Consider the following 20,211-nt stretch of genomic DNA (forward strand, 5'->3'; position numbering starts at 1 on the left):
ACTTATAGTCGAACTGAGCGTCTCGGAAACACGAATCATCGACTCCAAAATCGACTCAATCCGAGCCCAAATGAGTCCAAATCAAAGCCTCAACGCATTTTTTTTAAGGATTGAAACAAAATTTGGGTTACCAAAGGATCTCCAATCATGACATGCTTATATTCGAATCGAGCGGCTCGATGAGATGAATCCAACGAGCCCAATATCATCAAATTCTGATATCATTAAGACAATTAAATATCCATTGAACGGTGCATGATCTTAAGAATCAAGATCCGTCGTCCATTCGAACCACTCCAAATTTACCCTTGATCTTCCACTTATTTTCAAGCCACAACTACTTTTGCAAAACTCTCAGTTGATATTTGTAATCTGGTCGTCTTCAAGGACAAGTCAGACCATTGTACTTTCCTCAAATTTTAGTGGAATCATTTTCAACTGGGCTAGGCCTCGTGGTTTTTTCCTTTTCCGGGTTTTCCACGTAAAAAATATTATGTTCTCTGTGTGTGAGCTGGATATCCGTACATGTTAAGACATAGAATTGTAACTCTATCGCCGCGTATATTCTAGCCCGCAACAATGACGAAGAAGGAAGAAAACTAAGGACTAACTTGTGAAGTGCACATGTTGATGAAAAGGAGAACGTTTCAAAATATTCATTAGAGGATCAAAGCATACATTGAGAGGGACTTGACCTTTATGACAAGAATAAAAATAATAATAAAAATGGTATGTCCAAATTATTGAATACATTGTAATGGATATATAATATTAAAGTTATGAAATGCATTAAAGTGGATATATAGATAAATAACTGATTTTAGTTGTTAGATATATAAATAAAAATTCATTAAGAAGTTCTTTAGTTGGCTATAAAGTGAATGCAATATAAAATAATATAGTATAAAATAAAAACAATGTAATCTAACTATTTGAAATTATTTGATTCTCTATGCTAAAAAGCTATTTTTCCTATTTAATTGGAAAGTAAAATAAAATCAGGCCAATTTAAACGAGACAATCGGACATTTCCTAAAATAAGTTTATTTACCGTACTAAAATTCCCCGACTGATCGAAGATCCAAGGTGGTCCGAGTAACAAGTATCTACGACGTAACGCGCTTAATAATTTCTCATTCATTTCATACCCAAATTTCCGAAACCTCGACGACAAAGACGAGGGAACCAAAATCGTCAGGGCCGGCGGCTTGTGAAGTAGAACTGTAGAAGAGGAGTTCGTGCAAGGACTGTCGGCGGAGATTGAGTGAAAGCCCTTACTTCTGTAAATCAGATTGTTCTCAGGCTTTTGCAGATCGCGTTTAATCTTAAACAGGTGGGATGCTACTGGATTAAGCATAACTGTATGTTTTGCTTGCTCCAAATAACTGTTGGTATGATTTAGCCTTAATAATCTTGAATAAATCTCAGTTAAATGTTGCAACCAAACAGATCTAGTTTTCTCGCGTCATACTTTCTGAAGTTATGGCTCCTAGGAGAAGGGTTTTGTCAGCCTCAGTGGAGCCCCAGCAAGTGGAGCCTCAGCCGATGGCGACTGTGGCAGAGGATCCGCCGATGTCGACTGTGGCAGAGGATCCGCCGATGTCGACTGTGGCAGAGGATCCGCCGTTGGCGCCGCCAAAACTAGGGCTGGTCCTGTTCGCCTCCGCCCATTTCTTTTTCCCGTTTGTCTATCTAGTCTTCATCCACTACAGGATCGAAGAGGAATTGAGGCGGTCGATTGCCATTTGCGCAGCTATGAGCTTCGCCGGGTTTGTCGTCTGTCTGAGGATGATACCAGTGGCCGCGCGGTACGTGCTGAAGAGAAATATGTTCGGATACGATATCAATAAAAAGGGAACACCTCAAGGGAACATCAAAGTGTCAGTTTTTTACTTCACAAATGTTTTTTTTTTTCTCGTTTGATTTGCTTTCTGCATATTCTTTAGTCATGCAACTTTAGCTAGTAGTAGGTTTTGATGTGGTTACTGTATTGCCTTTTTTATTTTTTATTTTTCCGAGATAAATGTAAAACATTGCCAACACTCAACAATAATAAATTTAGCTTGTGGCGGGGTTCCGGATTTAACCCTGCAATGAAGGAAGATGTGATACTTAGTTTTTAATCAGAGACTCAGAGTATCCTTTTTTTCCTGAGCCGTGATAGTAATATAGCCTGAACTGCATATGCTTAAAGATCATGAATTCGGGAAATACGTGAAAGAAGAAAATCAGGATATCTCAAATGATTGGGAAAAGAAAAAAAAAAGTGCTAATAGGAGTAAATAGTGGAAGGAGATTAAAGAAAGGCAGCGCCTTTACCAAAGATAATTGACAAATGCATACACAATTTGGAGGTGACCCTCTCACAAATCGTACCTAGAGGAAGTACAAAACAACTTTGGAAGCAACTTCCTTGACATAAAAGTGGGTTGGCCAAGACTCTCAACATGTGGAGTTTATTTTCATTCATCAAATTCAATGATAAATTTAACCAACAAGACTCTCCTTTATAGAAGAGGGCTAATGGTTCAAAAGCTGAAATAATCCTTAGTAAAGGGTTACCCCTAAAAAACTAACAAAACATAGTTTAAAAGGGTCAATTTTATTTATGATGATCAGATGGACTGAATAAGAAAGCAACCTGCAAAGCGTATCCATCCAGGGTATTAATTGATGACATTGCAGTAGTCGGAAGAAAGAGGATGTGAGAAAACTATGGAAGAACAAAGAAATCTAAGGAAGAGGAGATTGAAACCAAAATGAGAGAAAAAAGGAAAGAGAATCTATTTAATATGAGAGTTGATAAACTTCACACACATAGTCTGAAGGTTATGCATTTACACTACTTGGATGATGGGGAAGTGCGCACGACATTTGAAGCAACAATTCTTCTCTAAAATGTTGGTTGAAAATTATAGAAGCGCCGTAGTTTTGATTTAACATGACAATATTTACAAAATTATTTAAGAATTTCTTTTATAGAAGAGGGTTAATAGAATTGAAGACAAAAAACCTGCAAGAAACTAAAGATCATTTTTAAGTAGAAAATGATGTACTTGATAAAGGAGATTGAACATCCTAGGAGGTTGGAGTTTATTAAAGGGTTCTTAAAATTAATTTAAAACTAAATACAATGAGAAGGAGAATCACTAAGCAAGTTATGGCTTAGCTTTGGCTTATTTCAACATTAAGTCAGATTCCATGAAGACCTTAATTGTCATGCATTAATTTTGTTGAATTGTGAACAAGTTTTTTCAAAAGAGTTTGGGTGGTGGCTACAACGGATGGCTTATGATGTAGACAAAGGGGGGGTCAACACAAGCTGTTTTCTAGTTCTATGAAGCCTTGGCTGATTTCGGTTTTGAGCTTTAGTTGTTGAAATTTTAGTGGTGCAAGCTCATTATTATCATGTGGAGTTGTAGCTCATTATGAGCTGAGGTTTAGCTCTAAATTCATTATGAGGTGCAAGCTTTTAGGTGAGTGGAACTTGTCTCTTCCTCTTCTTCTTTGCCTCTTGAGCTGCTGCATTACTTTTCCCTCAATTGGCTGATGGAATCGTGGCCTTCAATGTGCTTTAATGATTGGCGTTTGGGGTTTTTCTGTGGTGGAACCCGTGGCCTTTATCCCCTTTAATTGATGTCTTTTTCAATGTGCTGGAACCGTGGCTTTCCCTTGAGAATTGCTATGACGTTTGGAGTTTCTCTGTGGCTTTTAAAAAAAAGCTTGCTGCTTTTGGTTTTCCTATGCTGGAAACCGAATTTTTCTGCCCTGTTTCCTGTGCTGGAGCCGTGACTTGCTGCTGTGACATTTGGAAATTCTGTACAGGAAATTGATGGCTTTTATCACTCCATTTATGGGAAATCTTGGGCTGTTTTTAGGCAGAATTTGGACAGTTTTTGGGGACGGTTTTGGAAAGAATTCTAAGAGTCTTTTGCTGAATATTGGGCAGATTCCTGCTACAAATTTAAGTGCCTTTTGATCTTCTTTAATTAATGCTTTTAGTGGCTATTGGTATTCCTTTCTTTGGTCTATAAATATAAAATGTGTGGCTGTTTTAGGGTGTTAAGAGAGTGATATGATGTTATTTTTGGAGTAAGAAAACCTGAGAGGTTTTTACTTTGGAAATCCTGCGGGCTCTTTCCAATCTTCTTCCCCTCCTCCTATGGAAATCTTGCGAGCTCTTTCCAACCTTCGCCTTGGCTTCTAACCTCTTTCTTCTCTCCGCAAGTGTCCACTCTATTGTATCCTTCTTCTCAAGAAAATGCAGTTTTAGGATTGATGTTTATGTCATGTTTGTGTCAAAGTTTGTAAGCGTCGTTTGTAAGAGTTTTTGTTTGTAAGTCGTTTTATTATATAAAGTTGTGTTTTATAGTATTTGTGTTCTTTTAAGTATTTTATGTCTTTCTATCATCCTAGAAAGAGTTTTTCTTTTTGTGATAAAAAATTTGGGTAGGTCCCTCCCCAAATTTTTGATTGCATCAGCTTAGGAGGTGGTTGGATTTGCTTAAGAACAACACATAGAATGACAGACTAGCGATCACAAATACAAGTAGATTTGAAGGTTTCCAGGCATGGTCTCAAGTAATTATGCATCTTTTACATATCTATCCTCAATACTGGGCAATCAATCGAGAGGAATGTTTTATTTTCTGTTTCAATATTCACTTAAAAAAAGACATTTCCTTATAAATGAAAGATGATGGGGAAAAAATGGAAACTTGATATTGTGCAGGTTAATGCCTTCTGCTACTTTTTGAGATTAACTCAACTAACCCTTGACTGCCATATTTGTTTGGCACTTGCTTTGAAATCCTGTTGGCTACTCCATATCGTTGTATCAATCATTGTTCTCTCCGGGAAGAAAGGCATTCGTCACCTCCATCTTCTTTACTCGCCTTGACTTGCTTTTTGGTTGAGGATCTAGTGGATGCATTAATGGAATAATGGCAATAGACATGACAATGGTGGCGAACAGGGATCAAGATCAACTAGTACCATTCGTAGCTTTTTAACATTACGTACCGGAAAACCTACCAAAAGGAATATAGGTTTGAGTGTGTTTTTGCTAGGACATTTAACTGTTTAATATTAAAAGAACGATATGGTAAAATAAGGATCCCCCTAGAAGTTATGCAAAAATCTTAATTGAGTAGAATTTACAATCCACAATTTGTACCCTAATAAACACTGTAGACAGGAAGCAATCCCTCATATAGATTCTGGCGAGCAATAACATATTAAAGAAATCTTAACCTTAGCCATTACAGATGGTAAACTAGCTAACTATTCTATTTAAAGGAAGCTTCATTGTATCATACAAAATGGAATTTGCTGTATCATACACCATGGATGGAATTCCCTTCCTATTGCTAGGTTCTTGTTAGAGGCAGTCCTTCCAATATCCATTTAGAGTTGTGCAAAGAGGTGTTGGATAAAATTCAAGCAACCTATAATTCAATTCTAGGAGAAAAAACTAGATAAATTAACTGCTTAAAAGAAAATGGTATTACAAGTAATCAAACGACTGAGAACCTGTGGAGTTTTCTGGGATAAAGTAGATAGTTGCCAGAGTCTGTAGAGAGAACTGCGACACAAGAACTTGGCTTCATCTCTTTGGGTTCATTTTCTCGTTCTGTTTCATAGACTGCTATGTATAGACGAACTTTGCTGGAATTTCCAGCAGACTATAGTGAAACTCTGGAAGAAAATGGGTAGATTCTGCTCATCAAAGTGAAGACAAATTAAGAAACAAAATATGAAAACATATAACCTGATTTTGGAGCATTTCTTGATGCATTAAATTACCTTGGATGTGATGGTTTCCTAGAAATCCTTTCAAATAGTCCAATCTCCAATTTCTTGTGTGTGTTTTCCTCTACTGTTTATGGGCTGCTGGTTTCAAGATAACTCAAGAGAAAGATTCTTGTCAACACTTGTTGTGGTAGATTGCTAAGGAATTGCAGATTAGGGGTGTAAACGAGTCGAGTTAAGTCAAGTAGTTGCATTATCGAGCTGAGCTTGTTTAGCTCATACTAAGCTCGATCTTGACTTGATTGCTCGAGCTCGTTAAGAAGCTCGATCTTGTCTCGAATATGGAGCTCAATTTTCTAATTTTAAATTTAAATTTTATGTTGGATATGACACCATTGGCAATAATTGAAAATTTCAAAATTATGAAGATTTTTGATAGTATGAATATTAGGCATTTAGTTTCAGCATTATTTTAACTAGGCATTAATTTTTAGCATTGAGAAGCTATAACAAACATTTTACTATAATTAAATCTTATTATTAAACAAACATCCTAATTCTATATTAATGATATCATGATAAACCTTAAAATTTATGCATATATAATAAAAACATCTTATTTAGACTTGCTTTGCCTCACAATAACGGTCATCATTGCTTTATAGATGATGAATGTGATTAAATAAAGTAGGAAAAAAAAAACCACTTCTCTACTCAATATGCTAATGTATAATGACATTCTTTTCAATACGAACAACAACAACAACATCATCATCAAGCCTTTATCCCACTGTGGGGTTCGCTATATGAATCGTTTTTCTCCCTTGTGTCTTGTTAAAAGCAATGCTTTGAAAACTGGACCGGATCGGCCGGTTCGACCGGTTCGGATCGGCCGGTTCGACCATGAACCGGTCACAAGGCCGGTCCGATTCAGCTCTATAACCGCTTCTACAAAGGACCGGACTGAACCGGCCAGAACCGCTGGTTCAACCGGCGAACCGGTGAACCGGTCCGATTATTTTTGAACCGGCCGGTTCAAATCTCACAAATTTTAAGTATTTTTTTAAATAAATAAATTAATATATATTAAAAACATTTAATTAAAGTTAAATACATTTTATATAATAAGTATTTTTGTCCTCAAAGCATCATGAAACATCTTCACATGACCTCCCCATGTGCTCTCTTTGTTCAAGAAATCTAAATATGCTATATAAACAATAACAAGAAAGTGCTATAATAAATATTTATTACGTCATCCGGTTCGACCCCGGTCGAACCATCAAACCTCTAACCCCTTCTTCTTCCGGTTCATTGACCGGTCCGGTTTTAAAAGCCTTGGTTAAAAGTCAAATTCTCGTTTAAATTTAATAAAAAAAGATCATTTTAATATTTTCTAATCAAGTCTTTTTAGGTCTACCTCTACCTTTTCTAACATAAGTTAAATCTAATACATATACTTTCCTAACCGGGTCATCGGAATGCCGCCGTTTTATGCGACCAAACCATTTAAGGCGTTTCTCTCTAATCTTATCTTCCACTGGAGCTACTTCAACCTTTTCACGGTTATGTTCATTTCGTATCCTATTTCTATGGGTAAAACACTCATCCACCTGAGCATCCTCATCTTTGCAACACTTAACTTAGTATTATGCTTCTCTTTTAATGACCAACATTCAACACCATAAAGCATGCAGGTCTCACCGCCATCTTATAGAATTTTACCTTAAGTTTGAGGGGTACTTTTCTATCACACAACAAGCCTGATGCATTCCTTCACTTCAACCATCCAACATGAATAATGCTGATAATATCGCCATCTATTTCACCATCACTCTGAACAATATATTCAAGATATCTAAAACGTGTACTCTTATTAATGACTTGATCTTCCAAAGTCACAATCCCCTCACTAGGTCTATTACTACTAAAATTACACTTTATATATTTAGTTTTAGATTTACTCAAGCCAAAATCTTTTGACTCTGAGCAAAAAGAATACACCAAGGTACATCCTCTTGCAAATGTCTAGTGAGAACACCCATGACTAAAGCAAAAAGATATGGGCTTAAGGCCGATCCTTGATATAATCCAACAAAAATAGGAAAATGCTTGGTCAAACCACCTTTGGTTTGAACACAAGTAATAGCTTATGCATACATATCTTTAATAATTTGAATATAATCATTATTAACTCCTTTTTTTCAAAACTCTCCATATTCTTTTCAATACGAAATTAAAAAAAAATGCAAGACAAAATATATAATTCAGTAGAACACCACACCATTACAAAATGATTGGAGATATTATCCAAGATTTTACATCCTAATTAAACACGTTCATAACAACTTAACAAAAGCTATCCAATAATGATGAGATTCCCCAAGTACATGTCTTTATTCTCCTCCTTCCTTAGCACCAATGAACTAAATACATAACTAAAAAATATAAAAATACATGCATTAAAGTCTAAATATGAAAATAAATAAGTGGAGAAGTGCTTGGAAGTAACAAAACCCCAAACGAATTAATACAGAAAATTGAACGTAAAGTTACCGTGAAAATGCACACTTGTTGTAGTAAGAACGATGCAAAAAGCACAACAAACACACACTTGCTGTAGTATAAGGGAAATATAAAGGAGAGGAAGCGAAAAAATTGCATGATTTTTTGATTCTATGGATGATTATCGTGAAAACACCAAATCCGATGAGCAACAAACAAGTAGAACAACCTTGGAAGCGAAAAATGCGGCGATGGGAAGGATATAAACCTAAGAGACGAAGAGAAACTTGAAGACAAAGTCAAAACCTCGAGCTGTCTCCCGTGATGCCAATGTGTGGAGTGTGGATTGTAATTTGCAAAATGACTGGGCGACGTGTAGCTAGGGTTTTTTAATTTCATTCATTTAATTTAATATTAGATAATATTTTAAAATAAATATAATATAATTATTTAATATAATCGAGTACCTCGACAAGCTCTCGAGTCGAGTCAAGCCGAGCTTGATTATAGGCTCAAACTCGAAGAACGATAAGCTCAACTCGCGAGCTTGTTAACGAGTTGAGTTCGAGCCGGCTTGGCTCACTTACTCCCTTACTGTGAACAACACCTTCCAGCCCAATTGCAACAGTTTAGAATCTTTCCAGCCGTTGGATCCTGATGTGGCCCGGCTTAGTTGTTAATCAAGTGGCCTACAAGTTCTAGGATCAATCATGGAGAAGTCTCGGGATTCTGTTATTGTCGCTTCTTTCTCCACCTCTTTATATTAAGAGGAAAATGGAAATCCACCCCAAAGGGTAGAAAAAAATTCTTCCCAAATAGGATTAAACCTAGAAAATACATTTGAAAAAACTCCCCTCTCTCAAAATAAGGCATGCACATATATAGATACCTATCCCTATTAACAACTATGAGCCATAATTACAAAATTGCCTCTGTGAAGCTACTTTGTATCTCTGTACTACTTAATTAATTGCCGAAAAGATTACTAAGGGGAAAGCAATTTAGACCATGTCAGATACCATGATAATTGAATTAGTAATTAAATCATTTTATATCTTAAGTGCTACATTCACACATCCTATCATAGAATAGTGAACATGATAAGTATTCAATTAAAGGTTTTCATGAGCATAGAGAGTGTACAAGGGTTTTTAATATGAGCAGCCCAATAAATATCATAAGGGGTGCATTAATTCAAAGCAGAGTTCACTATATCTTGGATAATTATCATGAATAAAATTATCAGAATAAATAAAAATTTCATTAAAGCAGTCATCATTGTATTGTCTTTTTGCAAATACTCATGTAAATCTAAAGATGGTGCATATTTTTTATCATATGGAGAATATAATAACATCAATATGTTGTGTGCATGGATTAATTGCATTTACGTTTTTTCTAGTATCAGCTGTCATGCTTATGTTCAAGCTTTTGAGATCATGTTGGTTTACTAGATTCAGGATATTGTGAAGTCCTTAAATTCTGTTATTTTTCAAAAATAGAAGTATTTTGTATCTGATTGTGTTCACTGTGTGCTTGCTGTGTTGGAAAGGCTCGACTATAAGTACTGATAGCAATAATTTGCAACTTTGCATATCAATTTTATGATTTTGTTGATAGATTTTATCAACTATACTATAACATTTGTGAGAATGACTTTTTCTCATGATGTCTATGCATATCTTTTAACTTAGATTCATGAGATTAGTGTTCAGGTTTCTAAAACATATTTATTAACAATTCTCTCACTTTTGCAAGCACTATTTTAAGCTTCCTCTAATGATTCATGATAGTAATATTTTTAATCATTTTTAATTTCATATCCAAGTCTGTTACTAAAAAATATCTAAGTTGATTACTAAACCTTTTTAAAGCTTATCAGATCACATTAGAAGATACTACAAGGTAATAATAAAGAAACTAATTTTCCTTTTCTTAAGTTTTTGTATCATTTTATAAATTTCCAATTTAGTTGATGGATGTTCATGTTTTAATCTAAAATTTCATGTATTTCCACCTATAGGTAGACAAATATTCATACATTTTGATGTTACACTTGATTAGTTTTCAATTTTTTTTGGGCAAAACTAATTAACTTAGAGCTAAAAGATTCTCTTTTTATATTCAGCCATGTAGTTACAAATAAAATAATTTTCTAGATTATTTAACCAATTGATAAATATATGAGGGTGTTTTGGTATGATGCAATATTCATGAATGCAATAGTGAGTGTAATCGTGTATGCCCATCATATTGATATGCAATATAATTCCCACTAGTAATGCAACTTGTTGTTTATGATGTCAAACACCATTGATGACGAAGTAATTACATAACAAGAATACCTATCAACGTTCTTTTATAAAGTTCTAATAATCAATTCCTAACTTGTATTTAGTTTTCCTTATCATAGTGATTTGAATCCTTTGCTCCTAAAAAGAATACATGTTGGCTTAGTAACGATTACAGGTCGTCCATGATGAACAATAGTTATATGGCATAAAAGCGATGCATCTATTTGTTCTTGAATATATATTGGTTTTAGATGATATAGATGCTCATGGTTTTTGAAATAGGGAAATCTCATTTTTTAGTGGTTGACAAGGGCTATGGTTAGGGTTTTACGAATTAAGGGTAACTAGGAATGGGCTTGTTTTAGAATGGTTGTTTTTGTTTGGATTTTGCGGAGGATTGTACAATGTTTGTTAGGGTTCTCCTAAAATTTAGGAGTTTAAATCTAACTTTTGAAATTCTTCTATTACTCCCAAGTTTAAGGAGAGATTTAAGAATGTAATACATTCAACTTCGACTACTTCTTGATTAATTTTGGTGCACCTTTTTACCTTTCAAGGAAAGGGTGCTGAGGAGATTGATGCAGCAACAAGCCTCAGCGATGTACTAGGTGTTCAATAAACGAACTCTCTTATATATTGGAAGTATCAAAATATTATCGGCAATTCCATGTTGGAGTTAGTTTTGACAGTTGATACTATAAACAGGAACAACACCCAACTTACACCAAGTTGATGTCTATGGGTTAGGGGGAAAGATTATGGATTTTGGAAATTCATTTGAAGTACTAAACCATAGTACCAAGATGACTCGAGTGTTTAGAAAACAAAACCAAGAAGATAAGTAGAAATTAGACAGTTATGAAGATTAGATAGAGATAGTCTCCAGTGTTTAAAAAACCAAACCAAGAAGATGAGTAGGAATTAGACAAGGAGGTATGAAGATTAGATAGAGATAGCACCTTATTCCAAAGAGATTTGAGAGAACCCTGAACACATCCACAGTCTGGAGCTAGCTTCCATTGGCTGCAGAATATGATTTGTTCATGTTCCTGCGTTTAAGCAAATCAACTCTAGATATGATGCTTGAGCAAGTTTAATATTTTCAAGTTGACCTAATCTATGTGAATTTATTTGTACCGTGTTATTGATTTTATTTTCCATCTGACCTGTTTTTCAACATAGTTGCATGATTATCTTTTTTTCTTCTTTCCAGGCCTGAATCATTGGGCATAGTCATCGGGATTGTCTATTTGGTCATTGCAATACTGTTTCAGCATTTCAATTTTACCGCAGACTCTAATGTATGTTTTTGTAGCCAACATACTATTTATATCGCTGTCACTTTGCAATTTGTGGATATTATAAGCTTTCATTTTTTTTATTTATCATTTTTTGTATTCATTTTGATAATTGTATTTATGCTGCTACTAATTTCCTTGCTGTTTATTCTTTTTATCAGTAATTACCCTTGAAATTTTATTGCATTAAGTAATATAGCCTTTTAATTGGTTAATATATGTTAGATGCAACACCTTAGGCGTTGAAGTTGGTTTACTTCGTGACTCCAATTTAAAGCTTTTAAATTGACAAAAAGATAATGAATTATTTAGGTTGGAGTCAAACCCACTCTTGGAATTGCTTTATAGGTTCTTGACGGGGCTTTTAATTCTGTTTTGCAGTGGCTCGTTGAATACAATGCAGCGCTGGCATGCATTTGCTTCATGACTCTGCTTGGATTTGTTGATGATGTTCTTGATGTTCCCTGGAGAATGTAGGTACCTACGTTATGAAATATATAAACATGCACATAGAGGTGTTGTTGGAGGGGTTTGAGAGGGAGGGTTTCCCATCTTACCATAGTGGAAATATTATTTCTCCTTGTCATTGGACATTCTTCATGCAACATCAAAAAAGAAATCAAGATTGTCTGGCAGGACTGATTTGATTTGAATAACTTACGGCAAAGAAAATAAAGATTGTTGCATTGCACTCATTATGCTAATCATTAATAACATATTGACTGCCCACTTGCAACAAATAATGATCATGAACATCGATGCTTTGATTAGTTATAGTGTCTGAAATCAAGATTGGTGGCGTTGATTGGCATTTTGTGCTATGAATATATTCTTATTGGGAAGAAGTGACTAGATAAAATGAAATTTTCATTTTAATAAACATCAGACTCTCATTGTATATGTGGTTTAGATCGTTTGCTTGAACTAATAAAGTTTTTTCTTTAATGCGTCTTAAGTTTTGAATTCTTCTAAATTTTTTGTTATAATTTTATATTTTTTGATAAACAGAAAATTGGTGCTTCCATCATTTGCCGCACTTCCATTGTTGATGGCATATGCTGGACATACATCAATAGTCATACCAAAGCCTTTGGCTCAGTTTGTTGGTGTAGCATTCTTGGATTTAGGTATGTCTAGTATATGGACTCACACATCCAAAAGGCAATAAATACCACCAAATTCTATGCCATCATAAATTAGACGTACATATCAATGTATCACATTTTTTTTTCTGGACCATTCAAATCTTCCAATATGTGCGGGTATGATGGAATCTGATTCATTCAGAAAACTAAAGTTATTTTTCTAATACTTTTGAATGGCAGGCTGGATATACAAACTCTACATGGGAATGCTGGCAGTGTTTTGCACAAATTCCATCAATATACATGCTGGTCTCAATGGCCTTGAAGCAGGACAAACAGTTGTTATTGCAGCTGCAGTAAGAAAAAAGGGTTTTGAGCGTACTTGCTGTTGTTACTGATGTTTTTACTGCTCAACACCGTAACAGGTAACGCTAATACAGAGATTGATATATCCATTTGATTGCAGATTCTTATACACAATGTGATGGAAATTGGTACATCTTCAGACCCTGAATACAAGCAAGCTCATGCATTCTCTATTTACCTAATGCTTCCCCTGTTGACTACTTCATTAGCTTTGCTTTCATACAACTGGTAATGATTGCTTGGAAGATTATTTTTGACGTCACTAATTATTTTTTTCAGGTTGTTTTTGTTACTTTAACCTGAATGTAGTTCATTTATTTTAATTCAGGTATCCTTCTTCGGTTTTTGTTGGTGATACATACACCTACTTTGCTGGAATGGCCATGGCTGTAGTTGGTATACTTGGTCATTTTAGGTCAGTTTTTTTTCCCGTATGTGCTTCTTAATGTGCCAACTGATATCACAAGTTTTGTTGTGCCATATCTGTAATATTACCACTTATTTTTTTCTTCAAAATTTAATTCGCTTTAATTGATTTTGCTACATATCGACTAAAATTGTCTTTGCGCTAAATAGAGGTGACACCTCATGTAACATTAAATAGGAATAGGAGGATGAGGATTCATAAAACTAATGATGATGATATACTGGAGAATGCAGAGCTGGAGCTGACGTTCCAGTTTGAGCTGGTTTTGATGAGGAGCGCTCCTCTAGCTTTTTTCTATCAACCTCTGGAATATATTTGATTTAGAAAATAAAGTTTATGCAAAACACGGAATACAAGTAACTGCTTTGAGGACTTCACCAAAATTTAGATGGGCCTTAGAGGCAACTAGAGGCTTAAGCTCCCTTGGGTCAGGTGAATTGACTGGTGTTAGGTTTTTTAGATGGGCATCAATTTTTTGTTTTCCTTAGTTTATGTACCTCACATTTTCAATATCTATGGAGTAGTGGTTCACGGCCAAAGAGTAGTAACTCAAGGTTTGGCGAGGGGGATCTAATTTTCTAGCCATTTCCTAATTTTAAATGATCTTATATTTATAATAAAAGCAAACAAAATCCTGATATAAACAAGAAAGTTTTATCCAAACACATGCAAGCATGAAAAGATCTTATAAAATAATAGCAATTAACATGTTACCTTCCTAGATATGAAACAGTATACTTAAATATAAGGTGTTGCTAGACCAACTTATTAACTATAACTTCTTTTCTGGCTTGAGTGTCGGCTCCCCCTTGTATTTTGCTGAAATCCCCGTCCCAATTTTTTTCTCTGTAGACGTGCATAGTTCATCTTTGTAGAATGTGTATAAAAGATAGATGCATCTATCCATGTTGCCGGAGAAGTACAATTATAAATATACATGCATTAATTATAACAACCCTCCTCATTATGCACTAACGGAATTTTGAGGGAGTTTCAAATCATGCTGTTGCTGTTGTAGTCGATTGTCACTTTATTTAATTCCCTTACTATTATAAGGCACTTTGTACAATCCCAATGTTTTTCTTATATTAAAAAGACATCATTAAATGAGCATAGTACTTAAGTCGTGTAGCGTCAATGCTTACAAATTGTGATCAATTATCATATTCAAGGGCCTTCTCCTTCACATACCCCCAACTATTAGAGGACTAAGTAAACTGCAAAACAAGAAGACTCTTTATTGCATTAGCTAATTGTTTCTTCTCTAACTCATATAATGTCTCTTCAGATCTAATACATAGTTTTGAGTATTACATGAGGTTTAACACCTCTATCTTTAAAATATGGAATATATATAAAGCTTTATCCCCTTTATTTTTTTTCTATTGCAAAGGTGGATGAATTCTCTGATATTAGTAAACAATGGATCAAGTTCTTAGTATCTTCCCTATACGCCTCCTCCAACTACATATATAAGTATCCATCATCAATCTATATACTCTTGGTGAATTTTCAACATTCATACAAATTCTCAAGAATATCTTAACATCTCTATGGTGCAATGTTCTTTCTTAGTAGTCCTCAACTATCTCTCTTGCGCATTGTCTCAAAGAACCATCTCAACATAGATTATGTTCTCATATTGTTTTCTCCCTTAAATAAACTTCTTTGTTTTCCTTTTTACCACATCACTACACTCCTTACCTAACATCCAGTTCTTGCACATAGCTTCTAGGTTCCTTGACGACATTGTCTTGGTAGCCTACCTTGCAACTCTTCATGGCCTATTGCACACGTCCTTAAAATCCTTCTTGTCGACACCTCCATCCATCTCATACACCTTCAAAACTTGTCTCAACACCTTGCTAACACTAACTTGCAATCCATCTCAAGGTTTAAAATTGCGTAACTGCGCCTCGAGGCGGTTTTCGTCCGTGAGGCGAGGCGTAAGCCTCGAGGCGGTCTGAGGCGTAAGCCTCACGAACACAGAATTGCGTAAATGAAAAATGAAGGATTTTAGCAGGAAAATAATAGCAATATTGGAAAATAAGAAAGTAGATGCAATAAAATTATGTCCCAAAGTACAAAATCACAAAATATCAGTTTAACAAAATTCTCAAAATACAAAAAACATATAAAATGAAATCATATCCCATCACAAAATTTCGCAGCTATCTCGATGGCATTCCCAACTACCTTGGACACCTTTTTTGATCACCTCGCCTCTTTGGCCTCCAACAAATTTTCTCAACACTTAGCTAATCTAAGGTACCTAAGTGTATAAAACATTCAAAAATTTCGTATACATTTTTATTATAACATCTCTAATATTACTTTGGAGCTTAATGACATTCCCTTGGCTACACTACATAAACACTCTTAATAACCTCATGATTAAGCAGATGAATTCCTTGACCCAAAGGTAAAGTTTTTCCTTCTTTTATCATCTCATATTATATTTTACCATCTCGAAAATATATTTATCTGCCTTGATAAGACATTTTATCTTGGTAATATATCGTATGAATCGAGACATGTTTCTATTAGGCGACCACTTATATCAGAATTCTCCTCTTTCTTCCACAATAATATTAGCTAAATAATATAATAGATGAATAATGTTCCTAGGAGACTAAGTCCCAACAACTTAAAAATCACTTATTACTTAATATAAAACAACCAATGGAGGCTTATAGGACTTCATTTGATAGTCTTCTTTGTTCTCACATATTTACAACTTTCTGGCATTGAATGCTTATTTTTAAGCTATTGGTAATGCTTAATGAGCATTACCTCCTTGGAAAGACATGGTTTCTTCTTGATAATACATAACAACCTCTTGATAAGGTCCATAAAGGCCTTGACAAGCTATGTTAGACTCATGACGACCTTATTTATGGTCTCTACTACCTTATTATTACTTTTTTCATCCTCTCAAATGTTCTTATATACTTGACATTCACCTTACATTTGTTTCAATTACAAACATAGATCTCTTGCTGAGAATCTTTAACTCTTAAGCAATTCTAAACAACCTTTCTAATATAATATATGCTCCATGACTCATCTTCTATGCCATATAAATTCTTTGCAAGGTCTTTTACAAGTCAAATGTAGCTCTTATGTCTCATTAGTTATGGTTTAGGCTGACAATTTGAGTCAGAGCTAGTTTATGTTTGGTTCATTAGTTCATCAAGCTCAATTCGTAAGTCATTTATTAAGTTTTGCTCGAGCTGGCTCACTATTCAGCTTGACTTAGTTACACTCTTAGGTTCAGCTACATTCACTGGTGCTTTTTATTTATCTACAAGTGGCTCAGCTAGTTAGGCATTATTTTGTTCAATTATATTACTAAGCTTGCATTGGTGTAATTCCTCATCTCTGTCTTTGATAACCCAAGTTATCAATATGGTTGGCATCTATCACTTTCAGGCATTACAGTATAGTTTGACATGCAGGTGATATGATAATGGCTATTAGACCAAAAAGGCTAGTTTAAATAATGTATTTGTAAATTATGTTGAATTTGATATCTTCCTTATTAATATGCAGGCAGCAAATTTAATCCATCCTGATGTTCAACTCAAATGTCTCTCAAGAGACCCTTACCCCATTTAATTATTATATATTATATATTATATGTACCATCATTTTCTCATTCATATCATACTTCACTTATTTCCTTTCTTTGAGAAACTCTGAGTTGGTCATGTTATTTAACACTTTTTTTGGGTAAGATAGGAACCATATTTTGTTGTTAGCAAATGATATTTCAGCATCATTTAGTTGATTTTGATAAATTTATTTTGAAAATTTTGACACATTTTATTCATTGTAGACTTTGTAGTGCAAAGAAGCTGTTTATCTCATATCCCTAATCTTGAATACACTCAAATATGGGAACATTGACCTTAATTCTATGGGCAGTATCATGAAGATCATCAGTTGGATGATGTTAACCGACTGTAGGTGTTCTTTGAGTGTCTTCTCTATACTAGTCTTATCTTTGGCGTGGATGGTTTTGATTAGTAATATTGTTCTGAGCATGTCCTTGATAATGAAGGATGTCTTTTGGCCTACAACATGATAGGTGGGCTATGCAGGCTGGTTTAAATTCCCAATACCTCATCAAGGATCCTAGAATTTGCTTTAGTATTAGATGAAATTTTCTGTTTTATGATGTCTACTAGTAGATTGCCCCATTTGCACATATTTGTGTGATATTTTTCATCATTTTTTAATAGTGGTCAGTGTTCACGTTATTCTCTAGGCTATTGATTTGTCATCTAAGTTTATTCTTTAAAGATGTGATTTTTATCAATACCAAGCAGACGATTGGTGTCTATTCTTTAAAGCAATCATTTTTGGCAAGATATTCTCCAAGATTATATTTTTGACTTGTTCTAGAGTGATATTATTGAAAACATTAATTTTGTAGGTTACAAAGTATAACTTAATTTGACATCTAAATGATATGTAAACAAATTTTCTTGAAATAGTTATAAGCAATTATTATTGCAAAAAATAAATAATTTTCTTTCACTATCAAATTCAAGTTCATTGCTTTTGAATATATAGAAAATAACTTTGTTTTAGAACTTTTAACAATTAACAAAAGAACTTTATGGAATACTCAGCTCACCTGCATGTTGTTCCTATCAAATATGATAAATTATAAGACTAGCTAGGCCAGGAGATCAACTAATAAGTTGTTTGTGCAGAACTATAGATTTGCTACAGATGTACAATTATCCTAACATCAATAGAGATTATACCTTATTATAGTATTGCCACATTAAAAAAGTTTTGATCTTTGTGCAAATAGAAGATATTCCTTTAGTAGTTGGTGGCTATGATAGTCAATGGTGAGTGGTTATGGAGTCGTGTTGTCGTGCACATGTTGATGCTGAGATTGAGGTTTCAGTTAGACGAATAACTTTAAAAAAAAAGTTAGAGTCAAGGATGTTGTTTTTAGATTGTAGTTGTGGGAGTGTCATTGCGTGGCTATAAGGGATATGTCAAATAAGATTGAAACAACAGTGTAGCATGAGTGGTTGACAAGTGATGCAGACATCTGAATATCTGATCATGAAGATTTTCAAAGGAGGAGACGAACGATCGACGGCCGATATCACTCCGTTTTATGTTAGTTTATTAATTGTATTTTGATTTAATTTTATATTTTTTTCCCTTTTTATCTTTTTATTTAAGAGTCTTGTCTTGTGTAATCCCAAGGGGCAAATTTGTTTTTTAGTTTCTTTTGAGGCCTATATATAGAGGCCCCTTCTCTTGTATTAGGTATGATGGATTTTTAATAAAAAAATTATTCTGCACTTTTGTTCTTTAGGAGGACGTTAGTGAGAATTCCTATGGAGGAAATCGTAGTTTTCATCTGCCGCAGGATAAGCCCGGGCTCGTGGCTTGAAGTCCCTTGGTGAAGGGCAACGCATCACCCGTCAGTCTTTGGAAGAGTACAAGGCTCGCGGTTCTATCTTTTTTTTTTTTTCTTTCTTTCTTTGTTTTGTTTTTCCTTATTTCTCTAAACCGTCACCTCCCCCTTTCCCCCCTCCAAGCCGCTGGTCACCTTGTGGCCACCCTTTTCACTAACCCCACCCAACTTCAACCCTAACTGCCACCTTTTCCGTTCCCTCTTCCCATTGGCCGAGATCCACCATGGTTCAACCCACTCATCAGACCACCTCCTTCCCTCCAAAAATTCCTCTTTCCTTATTTAGGTTGCCATTAATTTGAAAAGATTTTAAATTCAAATTAATCTAATTTGAATTTCATATCCATCCAAACTCCCTCTTGATTACCTTCCTAAATTAGATTTTGTTAATTTGAAAGTCATTTAATTTTGAATTTAAATAAATTTAAAATTCAAAACCTTTCATATTTAATAAATTATACATTAGGGAGCCTCCTCCAATTACTCACAATCTGAAATTAATTTCAGATTCAATGCCTCTAATCCTATTTATCCTATTTAATGCTTGATCCACATACCTCGAATGTGGACATTATCTTTCCCTCCACCCATGGCCGGCCCCTCCCCTTTCCATATTCTCTCCTTAATTAATTCTCCATCCCACCAATTAAGGCCATTAACCCCTCTTTCTCTTGATTGAAGCCAATCTCGCTTTGATAACCTACTTTCCTAAAATATTATAGATAATTTTGGAAAGAGAATCAATTTGATTTGAATTCAAATTCAAATTTTAAATTCTTTCCTAAATATCTAGGATTAATTTAGGAAACCCCTTAAATCAATCCCAATCAATTTCAAATTAAATTGGAGTAATTATCTCTCTTTCTAAAACTGAAATTCAATTTAGGAGAGCATTAACTCTACCAATCCACTCCCCAAATCAATGCATGCCGCCTGTTTTCCTTCTCCCCCTAGAATTTGAAATTCATATGACCCCCTCCCTTATCGTTCTACATCAACAAGAGAGCTGGTTGTTATGCGGTTGGGGTAGTGGTTG

The 20,211-nt window shown here is 34.6% G+C and overlaps 1 protein-coding gene across 3 annotated transcripts in view; it reads left to right on the forward strand.

Annotated features, from left to right (window-relative positions):
* The first annotated feature begins 1,122 nt into the window (after positions 1-1,122).
* Positions 1,123-20,211, forward strand: part of LOC110100105 (UDP-N-acetylglucosamine--dolichyl-phosphate N-acetylglucosaminephosphotransferase) — a 39,498-nt gene continuing 20,409 nt past the window's right edge. The window contains exons 1-8 of one of the 3 annotated variants that reach the window (XM_020827503.2): positions 1,123-1,361; positions 1,450-1,880; positions 11,764-11,851; positions 12,230-12,321; positions 12,857-12,975; positions 13,174-13,289; positions 13,400-13,527; positions 13,628-13,714. In XM_020827503.2, coding sequence (XP_020683162.1) covers positions 1,483-1,880; positions 11,764-11,851; positions 12,230-12,321; positions 12,857-12,975; positions 13,174-13,289; positions 13,400-13,527; positions 13,628-13,714 — 1,028 coding nt within the window. In that variant the 5' untranslated portion in view covers positions 1,123-1,361; positions 1,450-1,482. Of the gene's footprint in view, positions 1,362-1,428; positions 1,881-11,763; positions 11,852-12,229; positions 12,322-12,856; positions 12,976-13,173; positions 13,290-13,399; positions 13,528-13,627; positions 13,715-20,211 lie in introns of all 3 variants that reach the window. The other 2 variants (XM_020827504.2, XM_020827502.2) reach the window with 2 other exon arrangements.

This window comes from Dendrobium catenatum, unplaced genomic scaffold, assembly GCF_001605985.2.
Source record: "Dendrobium catenatum unplaced genomic scaffold, ASM160598v2 fragScaff_scaffold_822, whole genome shotgun sequence".
NCBI classification, from domain to species: domain Eukaryota; kingdom Viridiplantae; phylum Streptophyta; class Magnoliopsida; order Asparagales; family Orchidaceae; genus Dendrobium; species Dendrobium catenatum.